The sequence below is a fragment of the Kogia breviceps genome, chromosome 10, assembly GCF_026419965.1.
Source record: "Kogia breviceps isolate mKogBre1 chromosome 10, mKogBre1 haplotype 1, whole genome shotgun sequence".
Classification (NCBI taxonomy): domain Eukaryota; kingdom Metazoa; phylum Chordata; class Mammalia; order Artiodactyla; family Physeteridae; genus Kogia; species Kogia breviceps.
The window spans coordinates 33,182,240-33,205,584 of record NC_081319.1 but is presented as its reverse complement, the minus strand read 5'-3'; the positions used below and the strand labels follow the sequence as shown (position 1 = coordinate 33,205,584).

Below are 23,345 nucleotides of genomic sequence, written 5' to 3'. Positions count from 1 at the left end.
TTAAATTCTAGTTTTTAAACTCCTGTAATGGAAGAAAAACAGCCCAAATTCAGGGCAGGGTTGTGCGAGGGTATGAACCCCCAGCCCCAATCCCTAGCACCAAATTACTAAGACCCCTCAGTTTAGTGGAAAACAGGACTTAGACATCTGGCTGCAATGTGACCATCGTGGCCAAATCTGAGGTACAGTAAGTGTGTTTCCCCACCATCAAGGCAGGCTATTTATTTATGTATTTATTTACAACTTCTTCACCTGCTTCTAGAAAGACCCCAAGGATCCTGGCTGATGAGCTGCCTACAAGGCCAGCCCTGCATCTTCTTCACACATTTTTTTTATATCCTGAAAAAGTTTAACGGAAAACCACACCCTCATCCAAACCATCCAGAATACACATAACAATTCCAAGGAGGATGAAGCAATCCAGTGGTTTCCATCTTATCCTTACCTCGTCCTTACCCATGAAGGAATGGAGTGACCAGCTCTTTCCAATTTGCCCAGCACTATTCCAGTTTTTAAACTGAAAGTCCCATGTCCTGGGACTCCCCTTACTCCCAGGAAACTGGGATAGTCAGTCATTCTACAAAGGCACTGTGATATTCACACACACCCATGGCAGGGTCCAGAGATGTGGTTATGCACAACCCCTTGTCTAATTAGCTCAGGGAAACATAACTGTGAGTGGGAGTCTGTTGGTCAGGCTTGGGTTCAAATCCCACTCTCTCCACTTCACGGCAGTGTTAACCTCTCTAAGCCTCAGTTTCTACAACTATAAGAAAGATAATAACAGAACTTTCCTCAGTGAATTATGTGAGAATTAAGGGAGATTATGGACCCAAACTAAGCTTTCTATTATATAAGCTATCTAACATTGCATCTATTATTTCTATCATTATTATATCTTAATATTTTAGTTTTAACACATTATTTGCAAATTTCATGACCTTAACTACTATTAAGAACAAATTGTTTTCCCTGTACCTCACAATTTATGCTCACAGTTGAAAATTCAGTCACAACCATTAACATGACATCATCCCCCAAAAATACAGGTGAGATCCCTCTTTGAATTTCAGTCAAAATGACCAATTTGGGCACATCCAGACCCAAGAAAAATAACTCCAGAAGTTTACCACTTGAACAAAAATGATTTTCCTCCACCTGGTTCCCTGTCAGTAATTGCATTCTCTTTCCTGCTCTGGCCACCTAGAGGAGTCCCTGTCATCTACACCACCAACACTGCTGCATCTAAAAAGGCCGAGTTGAAAGAGACCTTTTCCCCTCCTCAGTGGCTGTTCCAATGCAATTCCATGTAAAACTGCAGACTATCTCTAGAAAGAAATGGAAGTAAAAGTGGGATAACTACAGGAACATGTGTAAAATGTGTCAACTCAAAGTATGACACTAAACAAACCAAAAAAGCTCACATGACCAATACTAAGTTGCATGAATAGCCCTTGAGTCCAAGAGGCAAAGCCTTAAGGAAGCATATACACTAGGTATAGTATAAGAAGAATATCGCCACCCCCGTCTCTCCAGCTTAACCACCTGTCACCCACCTTCCTTCAGGGTGTCAGCTGATCTTCAACTAATCTGAGCTGATAAGATTCTTCGGTATAACCTGACTTTTCTCTGATGGACTTACGTGGGCAAACAACTTCTACTTCTTAAATTATTTCTCCTTCACTTGAAAAGGATGGCAAGGTACACACAGACATTAGCAAGAGTTTCAAGATGAAAGTAGTATTCAAGGACCACTTTTATGGAGGATTCATTTTTCATATTCATGAAATGGGAAAATTAAACAAATTATACTTTTCCTGTGGCTCTCAGCCACAGTATGACTTCTGAGATGATAATCTGTATTGCTTTTCATACCATAGTAGGAGCTTCCAAACAAAAGTGAGATTGCAAGGTTGCCACTAGCCCATATGGCTCCTTTGTGCAAATGAGAAAAGAAAGCATCTTCCTCAGGACATTTTATTTCCATGTGCCAGAAAACTGTTGCAATATAATGATTTTGTTGGAACAAGGGACTGTGTTACCATCTTTTGACAAACTGTCATAATATTTATGCAAATCTATGATGTCCATGATATACTTACTCAGCACAGTCAAAGTTGTGCAGTGCCCAATCTACACAACTGTACATTGGTTCTGGTCAATGTCCCTTCAACTTCATAGCATCACAGCTGTAATAAACTAGCTACTTGTGATTTGACTAAAAATTGTCCTGACAAGTCAGATTCTTATATTGTTTGTTTGGGAGTGTGATTTGCACACGTGCATGTATGTACCTGTATTATATGTTATTTTTAATGTATTTTGCAAAAAAAAAAAAAAAAAAAGAATCATCTATGTCAGATTAGACTACTGGCTCAAAGCCATGAAAACAGCTATTCTTATATACATAAGGATAAGAAATTTTAAATTTATGCTTTTATACCAAGGCAATGTCATGGTGGGAGAAAGAGGAAAAGGGAAAAATTAGGAGTCTCAGAGCAATCAGTTTATTCCCAAGGCAAAAATGTGCATTCTTATCTTAACCAAAGATTTTACTAATGGTAATAAAAACAATTACCCCTTTTCAAAATCCACTTGCTATAGCACAGGAATCAAGTTTACCATGTGAGCTTCTTCTTCCTTTAAACAGTTTTCCATTTAGCTGCCATCAGCTTCAACTTTCCCACCTTTAGATTCTGGCCTCTAAATGAGACCACTAATAGTTCACAACGCCCTAAATAATGGGTTTTCCAGAAGTGGGATCCCAGTTTCCCAAACAATGAGAAGGCCAGATCACAAAAGCCACAGCTTAAAGAAAGTAGATAATTATTCAAAAATAAAAATCGGTAAACAAGATTTTTTATGGTCTGCTCTACTTGTGGAGCACTTAGACATACTGCTTTTCTAACCCCTCTTATATCATCACTACACGTAACAGTGAATGCAGCAGCAGCAAGGCCAAGTAAAACAGCTTTATAAAGAGAGGGAAGGAAACCAGCCCAATTAAGATCCTAATAAGGGCCAGCTGCCTCTTTTGCTGCCTCAGCTGGATTCCCCCATTTTATTCTCAGAGCACAGAGGTTTTCTCAGTCCCATTCTCAGAGCACAGAGGTTTTCTCAGTCCCATTTTACAGAGAAGAAATCTGAGTCACAGGGAAGTTGAACAACTTGCCTGAGGTTACACAGCTATTAATGATAAGCCATAGCTGGCTCCAAAGCTCTTGCCTTTCTGCCACACCACACTGACCTGGACAGAGCTTTAGGTCAGCACGTCTCAAACCTTCATGTGCTCAAACCTTCCCCTGCAGATCTTGTTAATTCAGGTTCTGACTCCAGAGGCCTGAGGGGAGCCTGAGATGCTGCATTTCTAACAAGCTCCCAGAAGATACCCATGATCTGATGGTTATTGAACCACATTTTTTTTTTTTTTTTTTTTCGATACGCGGGCCTCTCCCTGTTGTGGCCTCTCCCATTGCGGAGCACAGGCTCCGGACGCGCAGGCTCAGCGGCCATAGCTCACAGGCCCAGCCGCTCCGCGGCATGTGGGATCTTCCCGGACCGGGGCACGAACCCATGTTCCCTGCATTGGCAGGCGGATTCTCAAACACTGCGCCACCAGGGAAGCCCTTGAACCACATTTTGAGTAGTGAGGTTTGACCAGTGGTTCTCATCTGGGGACAATTTTGGGCCCCGCCCCTCTGAGGGACATCTGGCAATGTCTAGAGACACCTGACTGTCATAACTAGGGGTGGTGGTACTACTGGATTTTGCAGGTGGAGGTCAGGAATGTTGCTAAACATCCTACAACACACAGGACAGCCCTTCACTCCCAACAATAAATTATCTAGCTCAGAATGTCACAGTGATACAGTTGAGAAATCTTGCTTTAGAGGCCCCAAGTTCATTTAAACTTCTTCCAAAGCTGCTGCAGTTTTGCAAACTTGCACTGGGGTCAAAGGTAGCTCTAGTATTTCAAAAATTCTCCTGAAAGCCCAACAGAAATGCAAGCAATGTCTAGAGTATGATGAAGTTTAATTTCCTCACAAATATTCTGCCATTATACTGAAGAAAATCAAATCAGCTGATTACAAAGAAGGGTTTCACACACTGCTCAGAGTTTCTGTAAGGTCCTTGTTTCTTTGCACTGGAGGTCACAATTGAAAAGGCAAAGGATAAGATTATTTTTAGATGCAAATTTTATAATTTCCTGTTCTGGCAGCACAAACATTTACCCTGTTGACAAGGATCACAGGAAACCATCTTTTATTATTCAGCCTTAGCTATTGCTACCTACCATCAATAATGTGCTGGGATACTGCAGTGCTTTGCACCCAGCATCCACCCAATTCCCAAAACTCAGTAAAGAAACCAGTCATTCATCTGAATCTTTAATTTTCATAATACCAAAAAACTAGTTCAGTTTATTTATTATTTTTTTTAACTGAAGTAACCATGCCTTATTGTGGTGTTAAGAGAATCTTCAAATATCATTTGATTATAGCATATACTTTAGGAAGATTGTACATTTGAATACAATTTAGGGGTAAGTTAAGGTTCAGTTAAATTCATACAGCTTTTTTGGGGCAGTGGGCATCTAACATAGAACACGTGTGCTAACATATCAAGCCCCCAGGCTATACAAATCCCTCTGTCTTTCCTACCTTAACAATGATCTTTTCCTCATTCCTAGGGACCTAGCCTGAAGGTCCCACCCTAACACAGCTACCATAACAGGGTCTTTGTCATCTCAGTGTCCCCGTCAAAACACAGTTTAGAGTTGAAGACTCTCAATAAAATGACTGACTGAATCAATGAATGAACGAACTCTCTATCCTTGAACACTCAGCTTTCTGTGTTCTCCCTCCTTTCTAAATAATCCCTTCTCAGTTTTTGTTTTCACTGCTTTGTTTCCTCCTTCTAGGTCCTGAACACAGATATGCCCCAGATATGCTTTTGGGCCCTCCTCCCTTTACGAGGGCTCTTCCCTTCCTCTTACAAATGATCCCAAATCCACATGAACAGCCCAGTCTTCTGCCTTGAGATGTAAACATGTATTTTCAAAGGTCAAATTAATCTTCCCCTCCCAAAACCCTGCCCCCCTCATGACTGTCATAAACATTATCAGTGACCCTGTCACCCAAGCTGAAAACTCCAGCGTTCTCTGATATCTCCACCCTCTTCATCTTCACATTCTTAGCTACCATACAATGTGGTTCCTGTTTCAAGGCATTCCCTTCTACTTCCGGTCTGTTCCCACTGTCATCACTTCAATTCCACTCCACAAACAGCCTCCTGGACTTTCAAAGCTAGCTCCTAATTGGCGGGTGCAGGACTAAGGGGACCAGCATGGGGGCCAGTTGTAGAAAGAGTATGGGTTATAACTGCCCCATAAGAAGCCTTTGTGACCCCGAATGCTGCACTAACACCATCCCCTGGTTCTCTCACACACACAAAGGAGATAGTGTCATCTGAGGGTTAAGAGCATGGGCCTTGAGTCCATCCTGACTGTGACTCTCTATAAGGCTCTGGACAGGGTAATCCACTTCCCTATGACTCCATTTCTTCATCTGTAACAAGGGGACATTAATAGGCTCTATTCCATTAGGTTGTTGTGAGGATTAAGTGAGTTCCTCCATCTAAAGTGCTCAGAGCAGTGCCTGGCACATACAACAGGCGATTAATAAATGTCAGCCATGTTGATGACAATGACCACAGACCACTTAATATGCCAGGATCCCAAAGCAGAGCTCAGACTTTTATAATCAGCAGTAATAAGGCACAGCAACATCATGAGCACCAAGATCCAATGCACTGAGAAGGACACGGCACCATTTCTGTAGTGTTACTGCCAGGAACATATAAAACCTTAGTCCAATCATAAGAAGACATCAGAAGAACCTGAACTGAGGGAAACTCAGCAAAATAACTGGTCAATATTCTTCAAGGGTACCAAGATCATGAAAGACAAAGAAAAACTAAGGAACTATTACATACTGGAGGAGACCGAGGAGAAATAACAGCTATATACAATGTGGGATCCATAAAAGGACATTGGTAGAAAAAAGTGAAGTTTAAATAGGGTACTTAGATTGGTTAATAGTATTGTGCCAGACCAGGCAGAAACATTAATTTCATGGTTCTAATACTTATATTCAAGTTATGTAAGATATTAACATTGGGGTAGACTGGGTGAGGGACTTATGAAAACTCTGCACTATTTTTGCAAACTTTTTGTAAGTCCAGAAGTAGTTCAAACTAAAAAGTTAGTCCTCCACAAAAGAACTCCAATGCAGCCTCACTCCAAAGTCTATCCACAAACATTTATAGGGTTCTTATCATCTACCAAGGACAGTACTAGGTCCCGTGGATGCACCAGTGAAGTTGAGAGGGTTCTTCCCTTGGATATTCACAATAAATCGATATTTAATAATTTCTCTGAGAAATACCTGCACAGGCAGGGACCCTAGCTCAGTCTAGAGTGTAAGGGAGTGAAATTGAGGACTTCTAGAGAAGGTAATACATAGGCTGAATAATGTAGGATAAATAAAAATTGGTCAAGTGAAGATAGAGGAGTAAGGGTATCCCCAGTGTCCCCAGACAGTAGGAGAGACATACGAACATAGGGACAGAGCCCAGAGGCTGGTTGTGGAGCAAAGCCCGAGTCTGAGGTAATTGGGAGGTTGAGGAGAAAGAAGGAATAGGACTTAAGACTGGAAAAGCAAGGCCTTGTGAGCCTGGCTCAGGAGTTTGTACTTTGTCCTCCCAGCAACCAAGGGTTCTGAAAGGACAGATAAGCATTTTTCAAAGATGACCCTAACAAGTGTGAAGAATTTTAAGAGGTACAGAGCTGGGAAACTAGTTAAGAACACCAGGCCAAAGGTAAGAGCAATGAAAATGAAAAAACATGGGCAGATCCAAGAGTTTGTAGAGACAGTAAACAGGACTTAGTGATACATTGGATACAGGGGGTATGGTAGGCTGAATACTATCCCCCCTCAAAGAAGGCAAAGCCTTAATCTCCAAAACCTGTGCACATTTTACCTTGCATGGCAAGAGGGACTTTGCAGATAGGATTAAGAATCTTAAGATGAAAAGGTCATCCTAGATTATCCAGGTGGGTCCAATGTAATCACAATGGTCCTTGTAAAAGGGGGATCAGAGTTAGAGGGAAGGAAACATGACAACAGAAGAAGTCATAGAAAGGGAGATCTGAAGATGGAGGGAAAATGCTTGAAGATGGAGGAAGGGGCCACAAGCCAAGGACTGCAGCTGGCCTCTAGAAACTGCAAAACTCAAAGAAATGACATGCAGATGGCCAGTAGTCACATGAAAAGATGCTCAAGATCACTAATTATTAGAGAAATATAAATCAAAACTACAATGAGGTATTACCTCACACCAGTCAGAATGGCCATCATCAAAAAGTCTACAAATAACAAATGCTGGAGAGGGTGTAGAGAAAAGAGAACCCTCCTACACTGTTGGGGGTAATGTAAGTTGGTTACAGCCGCTAGGGAAAACAGTATGGAGGTTCCTCAGAAAGCTAAAAGTAGAATTATGATATGATCCAGCAATCCCACTCCTGGAAATATACCCAGACAAAACCATAATTCAAAAAGACACATGCACCCCTGTGTTCATAGCAGCACTATTCACAATAGCCAAAACATGGAAATGACCTAAATGTCCACTGATAGAGGAATGGATAAATATGTGGTACATATATACAATGGAATACTACTCGGCCATAAAAAAGAATGAAATAATGCCATTCACAGCAACATGGATGCAACTAGAGATTATCACACTAAGAGAAATAAGTCAGAAGGAGAAAGACAAATACCATATATCACTTACATGTGGAATCTAAAATAGGGCACAAATAAATCTATCCACAAAACAGAAATAGACTCAGACACAGAACAGATTTGTGGTTGCCAAGGGGGGGCGGGGAGTGAGAGGGATGGACTGGGAGTTTGGGGTTGGTAGATGCAAACTATTACATTTAGAATGGATAAACAACAAGGTCCTAATGTATAGCACAGGGAACTATCCTAAATATCCTATGATAAACCATAATGGAAAAAATATTTTAAAAGAATGTATATATGTGTATAATTGAGTCACTCTGCTATACAGCAGAGACTGGCACAACACTGTAAATCAACTATACTTCAATAAAAAGAAAAAATAAAAAGAATGGTAAACTAACATTTATTGAGCACCTAGTATGTGCCCATCATTACATGTAATTCATGTATCACATGTATTACATTCAAGTTAATTTATTCAAGGTATTCAAAGCAGCTATTTACCATACAACATAATCCACTCTGTAACATTCTGAAGCGATTACAAAGTGAAACCAGGACGGTAAAGCAAAGGTCACTCTTGAGTCTGCCCAGCTCAGTACAAACACCTGTGCCCAAACAAGTGACCTATAAAATGCTACCAGGCAAGGTTTGATTCTTAAGAAACAAATCTATGTTTTGTAAAGGGAGCACAGACTTGTTTTACAAGGAAACCAACTGATGTGAAGGTAATTCTTACTTATCCCCTCCTCACCTTTCCTCAAGGAAACATAAATGGCATTTGCTAAGCCAAGCCCTGTGGAGAAGTGTTTTGCATAGGTCATTTCATTGGAAACCAAAGAATAAACTCAGAGGTGGATGAAAAGGTTTTGTAGAAGGCAGAGAAAACTGCTGATTAAATTAAAATTAGGCCTGCCAGAAGTCTCCTGTAAGTTTCACTAGCATTCTTAGGTCTCTTGCAAAAGCCCAGCACTGCTACTTGGGAGAAGACAACACAGACACTTAACCCCATAAAACAACGCAGAGGGAAACAGAAAGGGAAGAAAAGGAGTGAGCTTAAAATAAAAGAGAAAGAAATCAACATATGAAGAGAAAGGATACGATTTTAAATGAAGTCATAATAGAAACCAGATGAGAAACCTACATGGAAATGGAAAGTTTCGAAGAAAACAAATCCGAGAGAAGGAGAGGAACTGGATGGGAAGAAATGACTAGAAGTTACCTTGACTTTCTACAGAGTAGATGATACAATGACTCTCATTTCTGAGGTCAAGTCCCCAGTGAGGTCTTAGGCAAGTTACTTAGCTGCCCAGCACCCATACCTCATAGAGTTGCACTGAGGAGTAGCTTAGTAGAGCACTGAGCTCTGGGCTGGCACCTAGAGAGCCTTCCATTTAACAGTGGTGGTGAGGAACCATGATGATTAATGCCATTAATACCCTGCCAGGACCTCCCAAGACAAGATTCCTTGAACCTTTTTCTTTCCCTGTGATAACCCTCAGACAGTCAATGCCACACAGATTCCTTGGAAAGCTGCTGTGATTTCAGGAAATGTGGTCATTTTGGACCATTCTCCTTGAGTTCTCTGTGCAAGAAGTAACACATTTGTGTCTGTAAGGCAACAAAGCAAGGAGCCAGCATGTAAAGATAACCGCAGCCTAGAAGAGAGGTAAAAGAGAACATATTTTCCAAAAAGGTTTCATGTCCTCTGGAGAATCCTGTGTCATCACATGTCACAGTCCCCACTCAGCACAAGCATCCTCAAGTCTCCACTAAACTTCCATGATCACTCTATCTGTAACAGTTGCTCAAAAAGCATCCTGAGGATACCTACTGAGGTTAGCACCTGGCAGGTTTTTACGGTGTCTCCAGTTTCCAGTGTGGAATTGGCAAGGATCATTATGCAATATTCTGTCTTCTAAAGCAACTAAAACTTGAGTCCTTAAAATCGTCTAAACCTTGACATGCATCATGAAAGTACTGCAAAAAAAACCTGTTGGCAGGAACACCGCTGAGTATCATGAAGGTAGGGTGGAATACTCACACTAAGTGGGTATTATTTCTACTATCTAAGGCACAATGAGGTTTTGCCTCTTCCTTGCTGTATGGACCCTGCCAAAACAACAAAGATCTCCACTGTCCTTTAAAAGAAAATCACTTTGCAATGCATTTCTATTTGGATGTGCATAGAAAAAGCACTGCCTTAAAAAAGATCATTTGTCTAAACCAGGATTAATTTCCAGCACACTAAAAAGTGTACATAGTGACGAGAGAGCTCTCAATTCCGGGTTCAAGTGATTAAATCGAAATGTTGCCTTTTTTTTTTTTTTTGGCGGTACGCGGGCCTCTCACTGTTGTGGCCTCTCCCATTGCAGAGCACAGGCTCTGGACGCGCAGGCTCAGCGACCATGGCTCACGGGCCCAGCCACTCCCCGGCATGTGGGAGCTTCCCGGACCAGGGTACGAACCCGTGTCCCCTGCATCGGCAGGTGAACTCTCAACCACTGCGCCACCAGGGAAGCCCGAAATGTTTCCTTTTTAACAACTATTTGGAGAAATACATTTAAGTCTGGCCAAGAAATATAAAAAGAAAGTGGCACCAATGAAACCAAAGAAGTTAAGGTTGGAACGGCAGCTAATCTCCATCAATAGGTTTCTGAGTGGGGGATGTGTTGGGTGTTGATCAGCATTTCCTCTGTATATGACCACTGGGCCCAGCAGAAACTTGGCTGTTTAAGTGCTATATGCATCTGCGGGATTGTCTGTGAGAAGAAAACTTCCCTCCATTAATAAGTTTTTAAAACATGCGCTAATTAATTCATGCTGGCAGTCCAAATCCTCCCATCAAATTTCATTAGGTGATCAGGCTGAGTTCAAAGATATATGCAGGATAAAGAGAAAAACTCAAGTCTAGAGAAAACTGGTAGAAGGGGGAAGGATGGTGAACAAATTCCTATGGTCTGAACTCAAAGTTTTAGAGTCAGGAAAAGGGGTAAAACTAGAGGACTTGGTTAAGTGGGTCAAAAAATAAAAGTTTCAGCTGCATAAAAAGCCAAATTTGAGTTCAGATTTTTAGTGTGATGTGCATAAATACTTACTGCTATTTTAATATTTGCCTTTACTTGAGATTTACTGGGACTCTGCCTGAGGCAAGATTTTTTTAATAGTAATAATAAAAATGCTAAATAGTACTTAGAGCAAAGCATGTGTGGTCATGATGTTTTAAAGAGGAGAAAGAAAAGGTAATTCTGAACATCTGTACTACATTTCCACATGATAAAATCACCACACTCCAAAATTGTTCTGAAGTTTGGTGGAGCTGGGGTTGGGGGAGGGGGAATAGTGGTTCATGCAGAGAAATGTTTATTTAAAAAACAGAAAGGGAGACTCAAAGGCCATCTAGGGGAAAGCAAGAACGACAACATTTATTGTAAAATAAAACTGCTGGCATTGACATATATACACTACCAAATGTAAAATAGCTAGCTAGCGAGAAGCAGCTGCATAGCACAGGGAGATCAGCTTGGTGCTTTGTGACCACCTAGAGGTGTGGGATAGGGAGGGTGGAAGGGAGATGCCAGAGGGAGGGGATATGGGGATATATGTATATGTATAGCTGATTCACTTTGTTATACAGCAGAAACTAACACACCATTGTAAAGCAGTTATACTCCAATAAAGATGTTAAATAAATAAACAAATAAATAAAAATAAAATTGTCAATTAATAGTGAGAGTCCAGGAGTCAAAAAGTCAGGTCACGTGTCTTCTTGGATCCATTAGTATTACCTCCTGAGAATAAATGTCTCTCTTATTCTCACAAAGTTTGATTTCTTTGCTACCTTTTCTGAGAGGAAAGGAGGGAGGGAGGAGGAAGTTGGAGAAAGCTTCTCTCTCTCTCTCTCTCTCCCTCCCTCCCTCCCTCTCCCCTACACACACACACACACACACACACACACACACACACACACACACCGCACTTTTGGGTTTTTTTCAGGCTTAAACCCCCACCTCCCCTCAGCACATCTGTTTCCTAGTTCTATCCCCTGCGGTCAGTCTTTGGGTCAAGAAGTATCATGATCTGGGTTGCCCTTCCTTAGTAAAACAGAGTTTCAAGCACATGGGGCTGGGAATTACAGTATTTGCCATGTCCACAGGCCAACCACCAGAAGAATTTGTCAATCACTCTATACCAGAGTTCACAACCTGGGTGATTTTGGTCCCTGGAGGATATTTTGCAATGTCTGGGGATGTCTTTAATTGTCACAACTGAGGGAAGGCCAATGGTACTACTTGCCTCTAGTGGGTAGGGGCCCAGAATACTGTTAAACATCCTACAATGCACAGGACACTCCCCACAACAAAGAATTATCCTGCCCCCATGTCAATAGTGCCAAGATTGAGAAACCCTGCCTACACCGACAAAGCAAAATTACATCAATAGGCAAGGTCTTCCCCCAACACTAAAAACGCTCTATAACAACTGGCAACCCAACTCATACAACCACATATCACCAAAAGAGATCTGACTGCCTTGGGGGCTGAAGGAAGGACAGACAGCGGTAAGGGGATTTCTCAGTTGTCATCCTGACCAGGTCCTAGCTTTACCTAAATAAGAGTACTTCCCATAGGAAAACCTAGCAATTCTATGGCACACCAATAATTACAATAAGTAAATATTTTTTAACACAACTGTATATACACGGCCACTTTCTTTTTCATGCTAGTTCCTTCAAAGCAGCCACACATTTTTAAAGCACTAACTCCATAAGCCTAAAAAGTATCAATAAACACTATTTTTAAAAACATAAGACAAGGATGAGTTGGAGCCCTGTGCTTTAATTAGGTCAGAATTCCTAATTCTATCAGAGTTTTAATGGCAACCTCCATTTCTCTGGTACTTTCTAGGTTAGTCAATACTTCACACAGAGTCCCTTTTTAATCCACACAGGTTACCTTCCTAACACCCACCACTCCTGAAAGAGCTGCAGACTTTTGTGATAACTGGCAATACCCTATGTGCTGTAATTCTGGAGATTAAAATCACTGATCTAATAAAAAAAGAAAAATGTGCAGAAATGATGAAAAAAATTGTCTCCCCATTAAAAAAAACTCAAAGGTTACACAGAAAAGTAGTAAGATTTTTATACTCTGCATATAACTAATTGCAGGTATTTTTTTTTTTTACCAAATCTCTTGATTCAAAATCTATTTACCTATCATCAAAATTAGGAATCTCCACACTTTCTTAAAGGGTCAAGTAGTTAATATTTCAGGCTTTGAGGGCCACAGGCAAAATAGAGGATATTACATAGGTACTTACATAACCATTTCAAATGTAACCATTTAAAAAGGTAAAAACCACTCTTGGCTCCCAGGCCATTAAAAAACAACAACAACAACAAAAAAAAAACAGGTGGTGGGCCACTTTTGTCCCACAGGCTACAGTTTGCCAACTCTTGATCTAAGTGAGCAGTGAGTGGCTCTTTAGAATTTTCACTCTAAAGTCTTACTCATCTTTCTTTTTCCTTTTTCTACAAACTACTCATATAATTATATTTTTCCTTTAGTAAGGAGGGTTTATTTCATTCTTTACAACTGCTGTAACTATAAGCCACTCAAAGGAATTAACCAGCAACCATTCTCATTGCCTTATTTAACACTCTGCCCAAAACATTTAAGGCATCCTTCAACCTATATGCCAAACTGGAAACACAAATAAAGCTATCTATCCCTTTCAACCAAGCCAGGTGGCTAGGAAAGTAGATTTTGCTTTACCAAATTTTAGCCAATTAGAAAAGCAATGAAATGGGGAACTTATTAGGAGGTTATAAACACAGTTTTAATATCTCACAATTGACAAAGAAAGAAACCCACAATACCCAACAAAAACTAGATAAAAAGTCAGTTTGAGAAGGCAAAGTGTTTCTTTTAGGCAATGAGGTAATGATGAAGAAAAAAAGTTGCAATAGAAGGCTAACTGAACAGATGAAATGGAGAAGGTCCGACTCTAAGCACCTCCAATTTTTCCTTATTCTCTGCTATAAAAATGCACCTATTCCCTAGGAATTCATGGAGTGCCTATACATGCAGTACCATGCTTCACATTTTAAAGCAAGTACCTTCATTTTCATGAGCCACACATGGTCTGAGGAGGCCTAGCCCTGGTGCTGCCTTCTATGTGGCACTGTTTAACCTCCCACTGCTCAGTGACCTCATGGACTTACCGTCCCCAATTCAACAGGCCCGGATAAGACGTGGCAAGAAAAAAAAAAAAAAGAACCTTTTGCATTGTTTCCTCTTTTTGCACTTACAGAGAAAATATCCCTGAGCAAGAAGTCAGTAGACCAGAATTCTCGTCTTTTGCCTGCTCAGAGATTTCGGGTTGAAATCCCTGGCCGTTTCAAGGAGTGGTTAGGGACAGATGCCTGGAACCAGCAGGCTCAATTTTGAATTTTAGATCCATCACTACTTGCTCTGAGAACCTGGAACAGACCCTCTGGGCCTCAGCCTCCTCATCTGAGAGGCAGGAAACCACCACCTACCCTACAGTATTGTTGGGAGGATTACACGGCACTCCCTGAAAAGTGATTAACTCATGAGTACCTGGTAAATGTTACTTGTCATCACTTCTTAATCTCTCTGAGCCTCAGTTTCCTCACAGGGTTACCAGGAGCAACAGAGGAAATCATTAAAATTCAATGTGTTCTGAAGTACAAAGCTTTCTCCACACGTACGGTATTAGCTAATATTCCTATCCAAGACATGCAGGACTCTGTTACAGCTGAGCAACTTCCCATTGCTGCAGCTTGTGAAACACACTCAAGTAACTGCAGTACCAGTGCTCAGAGTACTTTCTCACCACTGAGGTTTTGTTTGTGGTGCACTGTTTCACCAAATGATGACAATGATAAATTAGGTCAGCTGCCAAAGGAATATTTTTCAAAAAGCAGTCACACCCAAGGTAGAGACGGAGGACAGGGTCCTGTTAGAGTCTCTCCCAGCATAACCTCCTGACTTCTCCCCACTCCCTGGCACTTCCCCATACACCCTTTACCCTGTCACTTTCTCTTCTCACCAGGTTGCAATATGCCTTGAGCCCAATGGCTCCCTGGGCCTCCACCAGTCTCTGTTACTGTAAAAAGCAACCAATGACACTCATTAAAATCAATATGGGGTAAAACCTGACCATTTCAAATTAGCATGCAGTGTTTAAACGTTAAAGAATGTATTAGAATTTAAAGATAAGGCAAATGCTGCTAAACAGAAATGAATACATTCCCTATGTCATCAGAAATGTGAGGGTGAAAGTTATGAAATCCTGTTTTTGGATGTGTTGTTAGCAGGGTCCAGAAAAAGTGCTTTTCTGCAGAGATTCTTCATTGGGATCTATCCTGCATTAAATGCTTGGAGAAAACGGAACTCAGTGAGAACAAAGGAAATCTGTATCAAGTAGGCATCAGTCAATGAAAAGTCCATGTAATCTCAAGACACCATATTCAAAATTAAGTGCTTATACAGAAAAGAAGCATGAAGAAGTATGCAGTTCCTAGGGTCTCCTCCTAAATAAAGTAAGAGTAAGGGACAAGGCAGCCTTTAGAACAATCATATTAACTGGGAGCTTGGTGGTCACAAATAAAGAAGTGTGTGTGAAAACAACTACAATAAAAAGTGACCAATAGTCAGAAATGCCTGGTGCATCTGGGCAGAACTTCTCAGTCATTTCCTCAGCCATATTCTCAACCTTGGCTGGACAGCTCCACCAGGATTTCGTCAAACTCAATATATCCAAAGTCTTTCCTCAACCCCAGCCCCTCCTACTGACAGTTCTCTCCTGCCCCTTGCCCCACCCACTGCTTATACTAGGCCCCACAGCGACTGTCTGCTCCTCACAAAGCCTAGCACTCAGTTCCGGAATTGTCAAAGTCCTGCCTGCAGGTGGGGATGACCTTGCCCTTCAATTTCTTGGCCACCACCCAGATTCAGATTCTTGTTCACCTGAACAACAACAGTATCCTATTAACTTATCTCCATGCCTTTATTCTCTTCCTATCCAATCTGCTATCAATTAGCATCTGACAATCTTTTCTGATCATGCCATTCTCCAGGGAAAATGCCTTCAAAGGCTGCCCAGAGCATACCAAGTAAAGACCAACTTCCTGTATCACATGCTCAGAGTCCTCAGGGACCTGACCTCCTTTATTTCCTTTCCCTCCTGACAGGTGGAGTTTCAGCTGCTCCAAACTCACTATGCCCCAAACCCACCACAGTTCCCACCTCTAACACGTGGCTCAACTATCTCTTCTACAACCATATCTGCGTGTTGAAATTCTTCCTGCCTTTCAAGACCAGCTTAATCATGGAGGAAGCCAGTTGTCAGCTCTCCCACCTCTAAGCTGCACAGCATGTAAGTGCCATTTGAGGGCCTCTCAGTGCACCACCCTAACAAGCAGTAGTGTGTAGTGGTGACGAGTGTAAACTCTGGAGCTAGACTTCCCAGGTTCTGTTCTTGGCTCCAGTGCTTGATCTGTGACGAGGTACAATTACTTACCTCTTTGTGCCCCATTATCTGTGTAATGGGGATGATGACAACAGTTTTCACTTAGTACAGCACCTGACACAGAATAAGCCTCAATAAGTGTGAGCTGTTTCTCTTATTGCCCATCTGAATCCCTGAACAAGACCACAAACTTGCCATGGATGCTCCCACAGCACGCTTGTATATGGATGTTCAACATGTGCCCAGTGATGTACAACACATTTTGAAAAAAATATAACTTCCAGTTAAGCTTACCCTCAAAGCTACTGCTCCACTCCAAACACAGAGCAATGAGAGAAAACAAAAGAATATGGCTCTGTACAATCATTATAAACGTGTCCAACATTGACAAAATAAACCACAGAGCAACTCTCAAGGTATTTTTAAACTATTTTTTCACTCTTTCAAATATTTATTGAGCATCTTGCAGGTGATATTTGGAGTCTGGGAATATTGATGGAAGGTACTGATTATGTTAAAACTTACTTTATTAAAATAGGGAGCAGTTGTTAGGTTCTATTATATATGTGTATATAGGAAAGACTCTTGCAAAAAAAAGGATGTAAAATGTTATGTTTATAGGGTCACTTGTGTTTGGGAATATTTTCTGTGATAAGCTTTCTTGGTAGAAATAGAATGTATAATCTGTACAGTCAGATTTAGAAATGACTGCAGCAGCAAAATCATGGCTCAGCAAGCCAAATTGGAGACAAGTGTGTGTTAAAGAGAACAAGGCCATTTGGTGTTGAGAGAGTGCAGACTAGGGTGGAGATTGATTATATAGGTGAAGTCTGAGCTGTCAGTAAAAGGCTTATGAGCTCAAGAACTTCTAGGTCATAGATTTTGCCTTGGTGGATCTCCTGCTGGCGTAGGGACAACTTGGATAAGTTGTCCAAGTTTCTTGGATAAGTAAACGAGGAGACCAAGAATTCATGTTGCCTTGCCCTCCTCCTCCCTGCCCCCCAACAGCATGGAGGGAAGCCTAGGCCCAGTATCCTGGGGGCTTTACTTGTGCAGGGTTAGTAGCAATTAAGTGTTTTTCTGCCCTTCCTTTCAAAGAAAAGCAAGCTGCCCAAGGGTATTAGCATAGAAGATCAATAAGCATGGCAGCAGAACATATATCCTTTCCCTTCAAACATCTTACAGTACTATGAATCCAAAGACTCCTGACTCTCTTCTAAGATTCAGCCAAGAAAACATTAAGGAGAGTGAATATAGGAGGATCCTAGTATGTAAACCCTCTTTTTCTTTAATGAGATCAGTAGTACCTCGGGTACTTGATTACTAAAACCTTTATATGGAACAATATGTCCTCTGTGGAAAAAGCTGGAAAACAAGGTAAACTATTACCACATCAAACAATGTCTTATCAAATCAACCTGTATCAAGAAGCATCAGAGGACACTAGTGAGTAATGCCTGCATTTTAGCCAACACTTCAGCTCACATTAGCCTGTCGGTTGTAGTTCTTGGCCAGTAGTTCTGGTCTTCCAAATAAGTTGAGATCATAATCTTTTTGTTGTTTTTTCCTGCCAGGCAAAGAAGTGGTTTCACCCTCAGCCTTTTCCAGACCACCAAAAGACAAGACACTAAAGCAACCCAACCCTTCCCATGTTCAACTCCTGCCAATTCTAAGTCTCCTGAAACAATAGGCTAAACAAGGCCGGTATTCCAGAAGATGGGGTTTATATGAGGTCCAACACCTCTGCCTGAGAATTAATCATAAAACCACTAACACTCCATTCCCCAGCATTACACCATTCAGCCCCAACTGGGTTGAATCGTGCAAAATGAAAAAGGAATCAGGAACACTCTGAACTTAAAACCTCAAGTACATTTTAAATCCTGTTTAGATTCATTTAAATTAACAGAGGTCAGGCGACTTCTTTATTCAAGCTGGGTTATTCTTACTGGTTTAATACCAAAAGCAGTCAGCCACATTTTTCCACTAAAAAAAAAAAAAATACCCCGACAGAAGAACAAACAGTCTAAAACCCAGTAGAGAATATGGAAACAGCTTACAGTAAACTTTACCTTCTAGAATAACTAATCAAGGAAATTACCCAGTTAATTGGCCATGGGAAACAACTATTTGTATATTATTACATATTTTGTAGGTCACAAATTAAAAGCACAATTTTTCTTTTCTAGCATACCATTTTTCCAAAGTGTTTTTACAAAGAACATCAGTGCAACAAGAGAAAAGCAAATCAAGTTAAGTTTGCAAGGCTCTGCCTTCCCCAGGCCCCTTCTTGGAAATAACTGATGCACACTTGCATATGAGAGAGTCTGAGAGCCCTGCAATAAGCTCTATGGAATTCAACATTTTCCCAAGTTCATTTAGCCCTGCAGCCCTTTTTCTCTCATTACACATAACAATATCCCACAAAACAGCTGTTCTGTGGAGCACACTTTGAGAAAGATTCTTCTAGAACAGGAATATAAGAAATGGTTTAAGAGTGGAGACTGGAGGCAGCCTAATTCAAATACCAGCTTGTTAGCTGTGGGACACTGGGCAAGATTTTTGATGTCACTTGTCCCTCAGTTTCCCCAGGCAAAATAGGCAAAATAGTAGCACCTACCTCCTAGGCATGGGCCTTTCCATCTAACAGGAGCAGTTTTCTGAGAGACTTACATGGCTGGTTCCTTTTTGTCATTTAAGTTCACAACGTCACCCCCTCCAAAAAGCTCTCCCTGACTATCCAATATGAAGTTGACCCCATCCAGCTCACTTGTACTTCATCCTCTTCTTTTTCTCATGATACTTCTCTGTTTAACTATTAAACTGCTATCTGTTTCACCCCAATAAAATATAAGCACCATAAAGTCAAATTTTATCAGTTATCATTACTTAAAACCAGATCCTCAATAAGTATTCACAGAATGGATGGGTGGATGGATGAATGAATGAACAAATGAGGTGGTTGTGAGAATTAAATGTGAATCAACGTAAAGCACTCTTCATAGTGCCCGACACATAAACATCTATCCAGATGCTGTTATGAAAACATCTGATGAACTATGACTGGTTAATGGATTCAGAATCATAATTCTTGCACTATTTTTAACTTGCCTCTTCCTAGTGTACTGTGGATAAACATTTCATGGCACTTATTAGAGGTGTGTTGGACAATGGACTTTCAGGGATGGGGTGAAGTGGGCAGAAGACCCTGAGAGGAGCATTTGCTGATTTCCATGTTGTAAATAATCCCACCATGACCAATTTCAAGCTACCAAAATTCCTGGAAATATAACAAATGGCTCTCACAAGCCAGTATACTCTCTCTCTTGGGAAGGGTCCTTTCAGGCCTCCAAATCTTGTTTGTTGAGTTCAAGGTTAAAATGAGACTTTTTTTTTTTTATAGACAACTTTTTCACACCCTCCCTTCTTGATGAGACAAGATAAGGGCCATCCACTGACTTTGGTCAGGTACTCAAGGAAACTAGTTGGATGCATTGGGCTGCGTTTTCTGTACGACTCTCTGTGCACTCTTAGACTAATGTTTAAGGTCCTAAACATGACATATTCATGCCAGACCATCCTGAGGACCAACTAATCTCATAAAACACAAACCAAATTGTGTTTACATTCATTTAAATGGAGATATACTAAAATAGAATCAAGGTGCCATCTATTTAAGTGCTACCAGTGAGCAGAATCTATTAAGACTGACTACCTGACCCCAAGATCCCAAAATGGAGTGAGGGTCAATGCTGCAGATAGAGGTTTCTCTGGTATCACAGCCTTGCTATACATGCAACATGATCCCTTGGAACCCAAAATAAAGCAGCTGCTTTTTAAAACTATAGCAATCTACCAACCACAGTTTTCAGATAACACAATCAAAATTTCAAAATCCACAGACACTCTACATGCAATGATAACAAGCCAGTAATCATTGCTTCTCTTCTGTAAACTAAATGGAAAGTCTATGGAGTAAGACAGGAAGAGATTAGTTTCTGCTCCACTGTATTAGCTACCTATTGCTGTGTAACCAATTATCCCAAAATTCAGCAGCTTAAAACAACACACGTTTATTATCTCACAGTTCCTGTGGAGCAGGAATCTGGGCACAGCTCAGCTGGGTCCTCCGCTTCACTGTCTCTCAGAAAGCTGCAACCAAGTTGTCAGCCCAGGAACTGAAGTCTCATCAAAAGATTCGACTGGGGAAAGATCCACTTCCAAGCTTACTAAGTGATTGTTGGCAGTCTTCAGTTCTTTGTGGCTGTTCGGGTGAGGGTCCCAGTTCTTCACTGGGTGTTCAGCTGGAGGTTACCCACAGTTCCTTACCACACGGGCCTCTGCCACATGGTAGCTTGCTTCATCAAAGCATGCAAGGCGAGAAGGCAACAGGGTGTACTAACAAGATGGCAGTAACCTAATCATGGAAGTGACATCGGCATCCCATTACCTCTGCCATTCTATTGTTTAGGAGCAATTCACTAGGTTCAGCCTAAACTCAAGAGCAGAAGATTACATAAGGATATGAATTCCAAGAGGTAGGGATCTTAGAAGTCTTCCCACCACATTCACAGTCTTGGAATACAGATGGGAAGACCAGGCCCAACAAAACATATCTTTAAGCATCTCAATGTGAAACCAAACCATTTGACTTCCCAAACATGTAGCTAAGGTCTCATGAAAACAAAACCAAGGAGAATAAGCATGGAGTATATTAAGTCTGAAGACACAAAAGTCTACTCAAATGTTATAAGCAAATACAGTCTATATCAGAGAAAACTCCTGGGAGCATCCGCATTACCAAATCCCAACATGAAAGCCATGTTTTCTGAACAACCAAACAAATGACTCACTGGAAGCGCTGACCATCCAAAAAGGTACATAATGCCAAGAAATCTAGTTTGGTCTAAAAGCAAATGTCTTTTTGAATTTTTATTTATGGCTGCAGAATATTTTGCAAATATACTTAATGCCATTTTATTGCTTCCTTTTTTCTGTGAGATCTGTGTCTGCCACAGCATTTTGCCTACATGGTACTATTGAGATCCATATCCACCATAGTAGTAAGGAACTGCTATAAAAATTTCAAACCTTGGCTGTCACCCACATTCCTTCTAAGATCTATCCAGCTACATATTCTCAGATATCTGAGCCTCCCAACATTCAATGGTGGTGGCAAGCCAGAGAGGCTGCCTCTGAGAAACTTCAAACGATTTAACTAAGTGCAAAACACACTCTCAGAAAACTTGGAACTCTCTGTCCTTGGAACATTCATGTCCCTCTGTCCATGAATGTAAATGAAGACAAAGATTATCTAAACGTTCAAAATTGGTCTGCACATTTTTCCATTCTTTCCAGAAATATCCGTAGGCTTTACTTTCTAAAAACCCCACCCCCAGTTCAGCTATAAAAGTATTTACGCTCATTGTTTTGCTAATCACCTATTCATTTTGCTCCTTTAAAAAGAGGATACTTAATAAACATCTGAAATTTAACCAGTACTGCATTTAAAAGGCCCTGAAACAATGGCCATCTGTAGGAAAGCAATTGTAAACCACCTTAAGAGTTGACATGTGCTGCACACACTTGGGTACTGAATACGTGTTGAATCATAATGGAACATATGTGTGGTGGGCAGAGGAAAAAAAGACTAATGCGAAATTCCAGTTTAAAGGTGATAAGCAGACAGGGAGGTTATAAAACAGATGACAACAGCAATTTGGTTAAGGCTATAGATAACTTTCAACCTGTGGTAATAACTCGATAACATATTTAACGTATTTTAACTTGTAAAATACGGCTTTGGGAAAATAAAATGAATGTCCTTACCTCTCTAAGATGTATGTTTTCCTTCTCTTTCTGGTCTAAAATCACTTCCAAGTGGCTGACTTGAGATTCAGCCTCTGCCATCCTACGTGTCCGTTCATTGTCATCCTCAAGACTTTTGGACGGCAAACCTTTACTTTGCAACATCTCAAGAAGCTTTTTAATCGACTCATCTCGGGCATTCAGGGTCTGTTTCTGTGTTTCGATTCTCAGCTCCATTTCCTCCAAGGTCTTCCTCAACAGGAACAGTTCCTTAGCCTGTCTGTCATGCTCGGCTTGGAGCCGCCGGAAGTTCTCCTCCGTCAGTTCGATGGTAAAGTGCTCTGCTCCTCGGTTGCCACTCTCTTGCTGCAGGAGGTGGTTGAGGTCTCTCTGGGTTCGCAGCTCATCCTGTAGGGCCTGGATTGTCAACTGCAGGTGCTGTGATGAGAAAGACAGAGCAGGAGAGGAGAAAGAAGGGGGGAAAATGTCAATGGACATGCCAAATGTTATTTGCTGCTACCACACTATGAAGATGGAATGTTAATCATGAGGTCCAGAGGGCCAGCCGTGAAGTCCTCCAGGGTGACTTCAGAAGCATGGGACAGCACATAGAGAGGGGGAGTTAATTCAATGATGCTTTCTGAATGTCTTAAGAGAAATGTACACATACATAGAAACAGTATATTAGTGTCAGTCACAAGGTAAATTATACATCTACAGAGTTTTAATTTAGGAGTGGAAAGGGTTAGAGGGAAGCTTTCACAAACACACCTTCTTTACACCCACAATGCTCCAGACTCAGTATTCCTTGTTTTCTAAGGTGTTCTTTATTCTACTATCCATTATTTTCTGTGATTAAGTGCATGTCCATTTAAAAATAAAAATAACAGGGCTTCCCTGGTGGCGCAGTGGTTGAGAGTCCGCCTGCCGATGCAGGGGACGCGGGTTCGTGCCCCGGTCAGGGAAGATCCCACGTGCCACGGAGCGGCTGGGCCCGTGAGCCATGGCCGCTGAGCCTGCGCGTCTGGAGCCTGTGCTCCGCAACGGGAGAGGCCACAACAGTGAGAGGCCCGCGAACCGCAAAAAAAACAAATAAAATAAAAAAATAAAAATAATAGCATCCACTACAAGTAGACACAAACGAGGACTTTATTTTTACAAATAAAGCTGTGAACAGGTTTAGTAAACAGGATTACTGCATCTGCAAGCAAAAGGGAACAAATGCAG

The 23,345-nt window shown here is 41.2% G+C and overlaps 1 protein-coding gene across 10 annotated transcripts in view; it reads right to left on the bottom strand.

Moving 5' to 3' along the window:
• The window catches only part of ERC2 (ELKS/RAB6-interacting/CAST family member 2), a 969,444-nt gene that overhangs the window by 777,961 nt on the left and 168,138 nt on the right, over positions 1-23,345 (bottom strand). For all 10 annotated transcript variants that reach the window (XM_067043890.1, XM_067043893.1, XM_067043897.1 and 7 more), the window contains one exon: positions 22,140-22,556. In XM_067043890.1, coding sequence (XP_066899991.1) covers positions 22,140-22,556 — 417 coding nt within the window. The remainder of the gene's footprint in view (positions 1-22,139; positions 22,557-23,345) is intronic.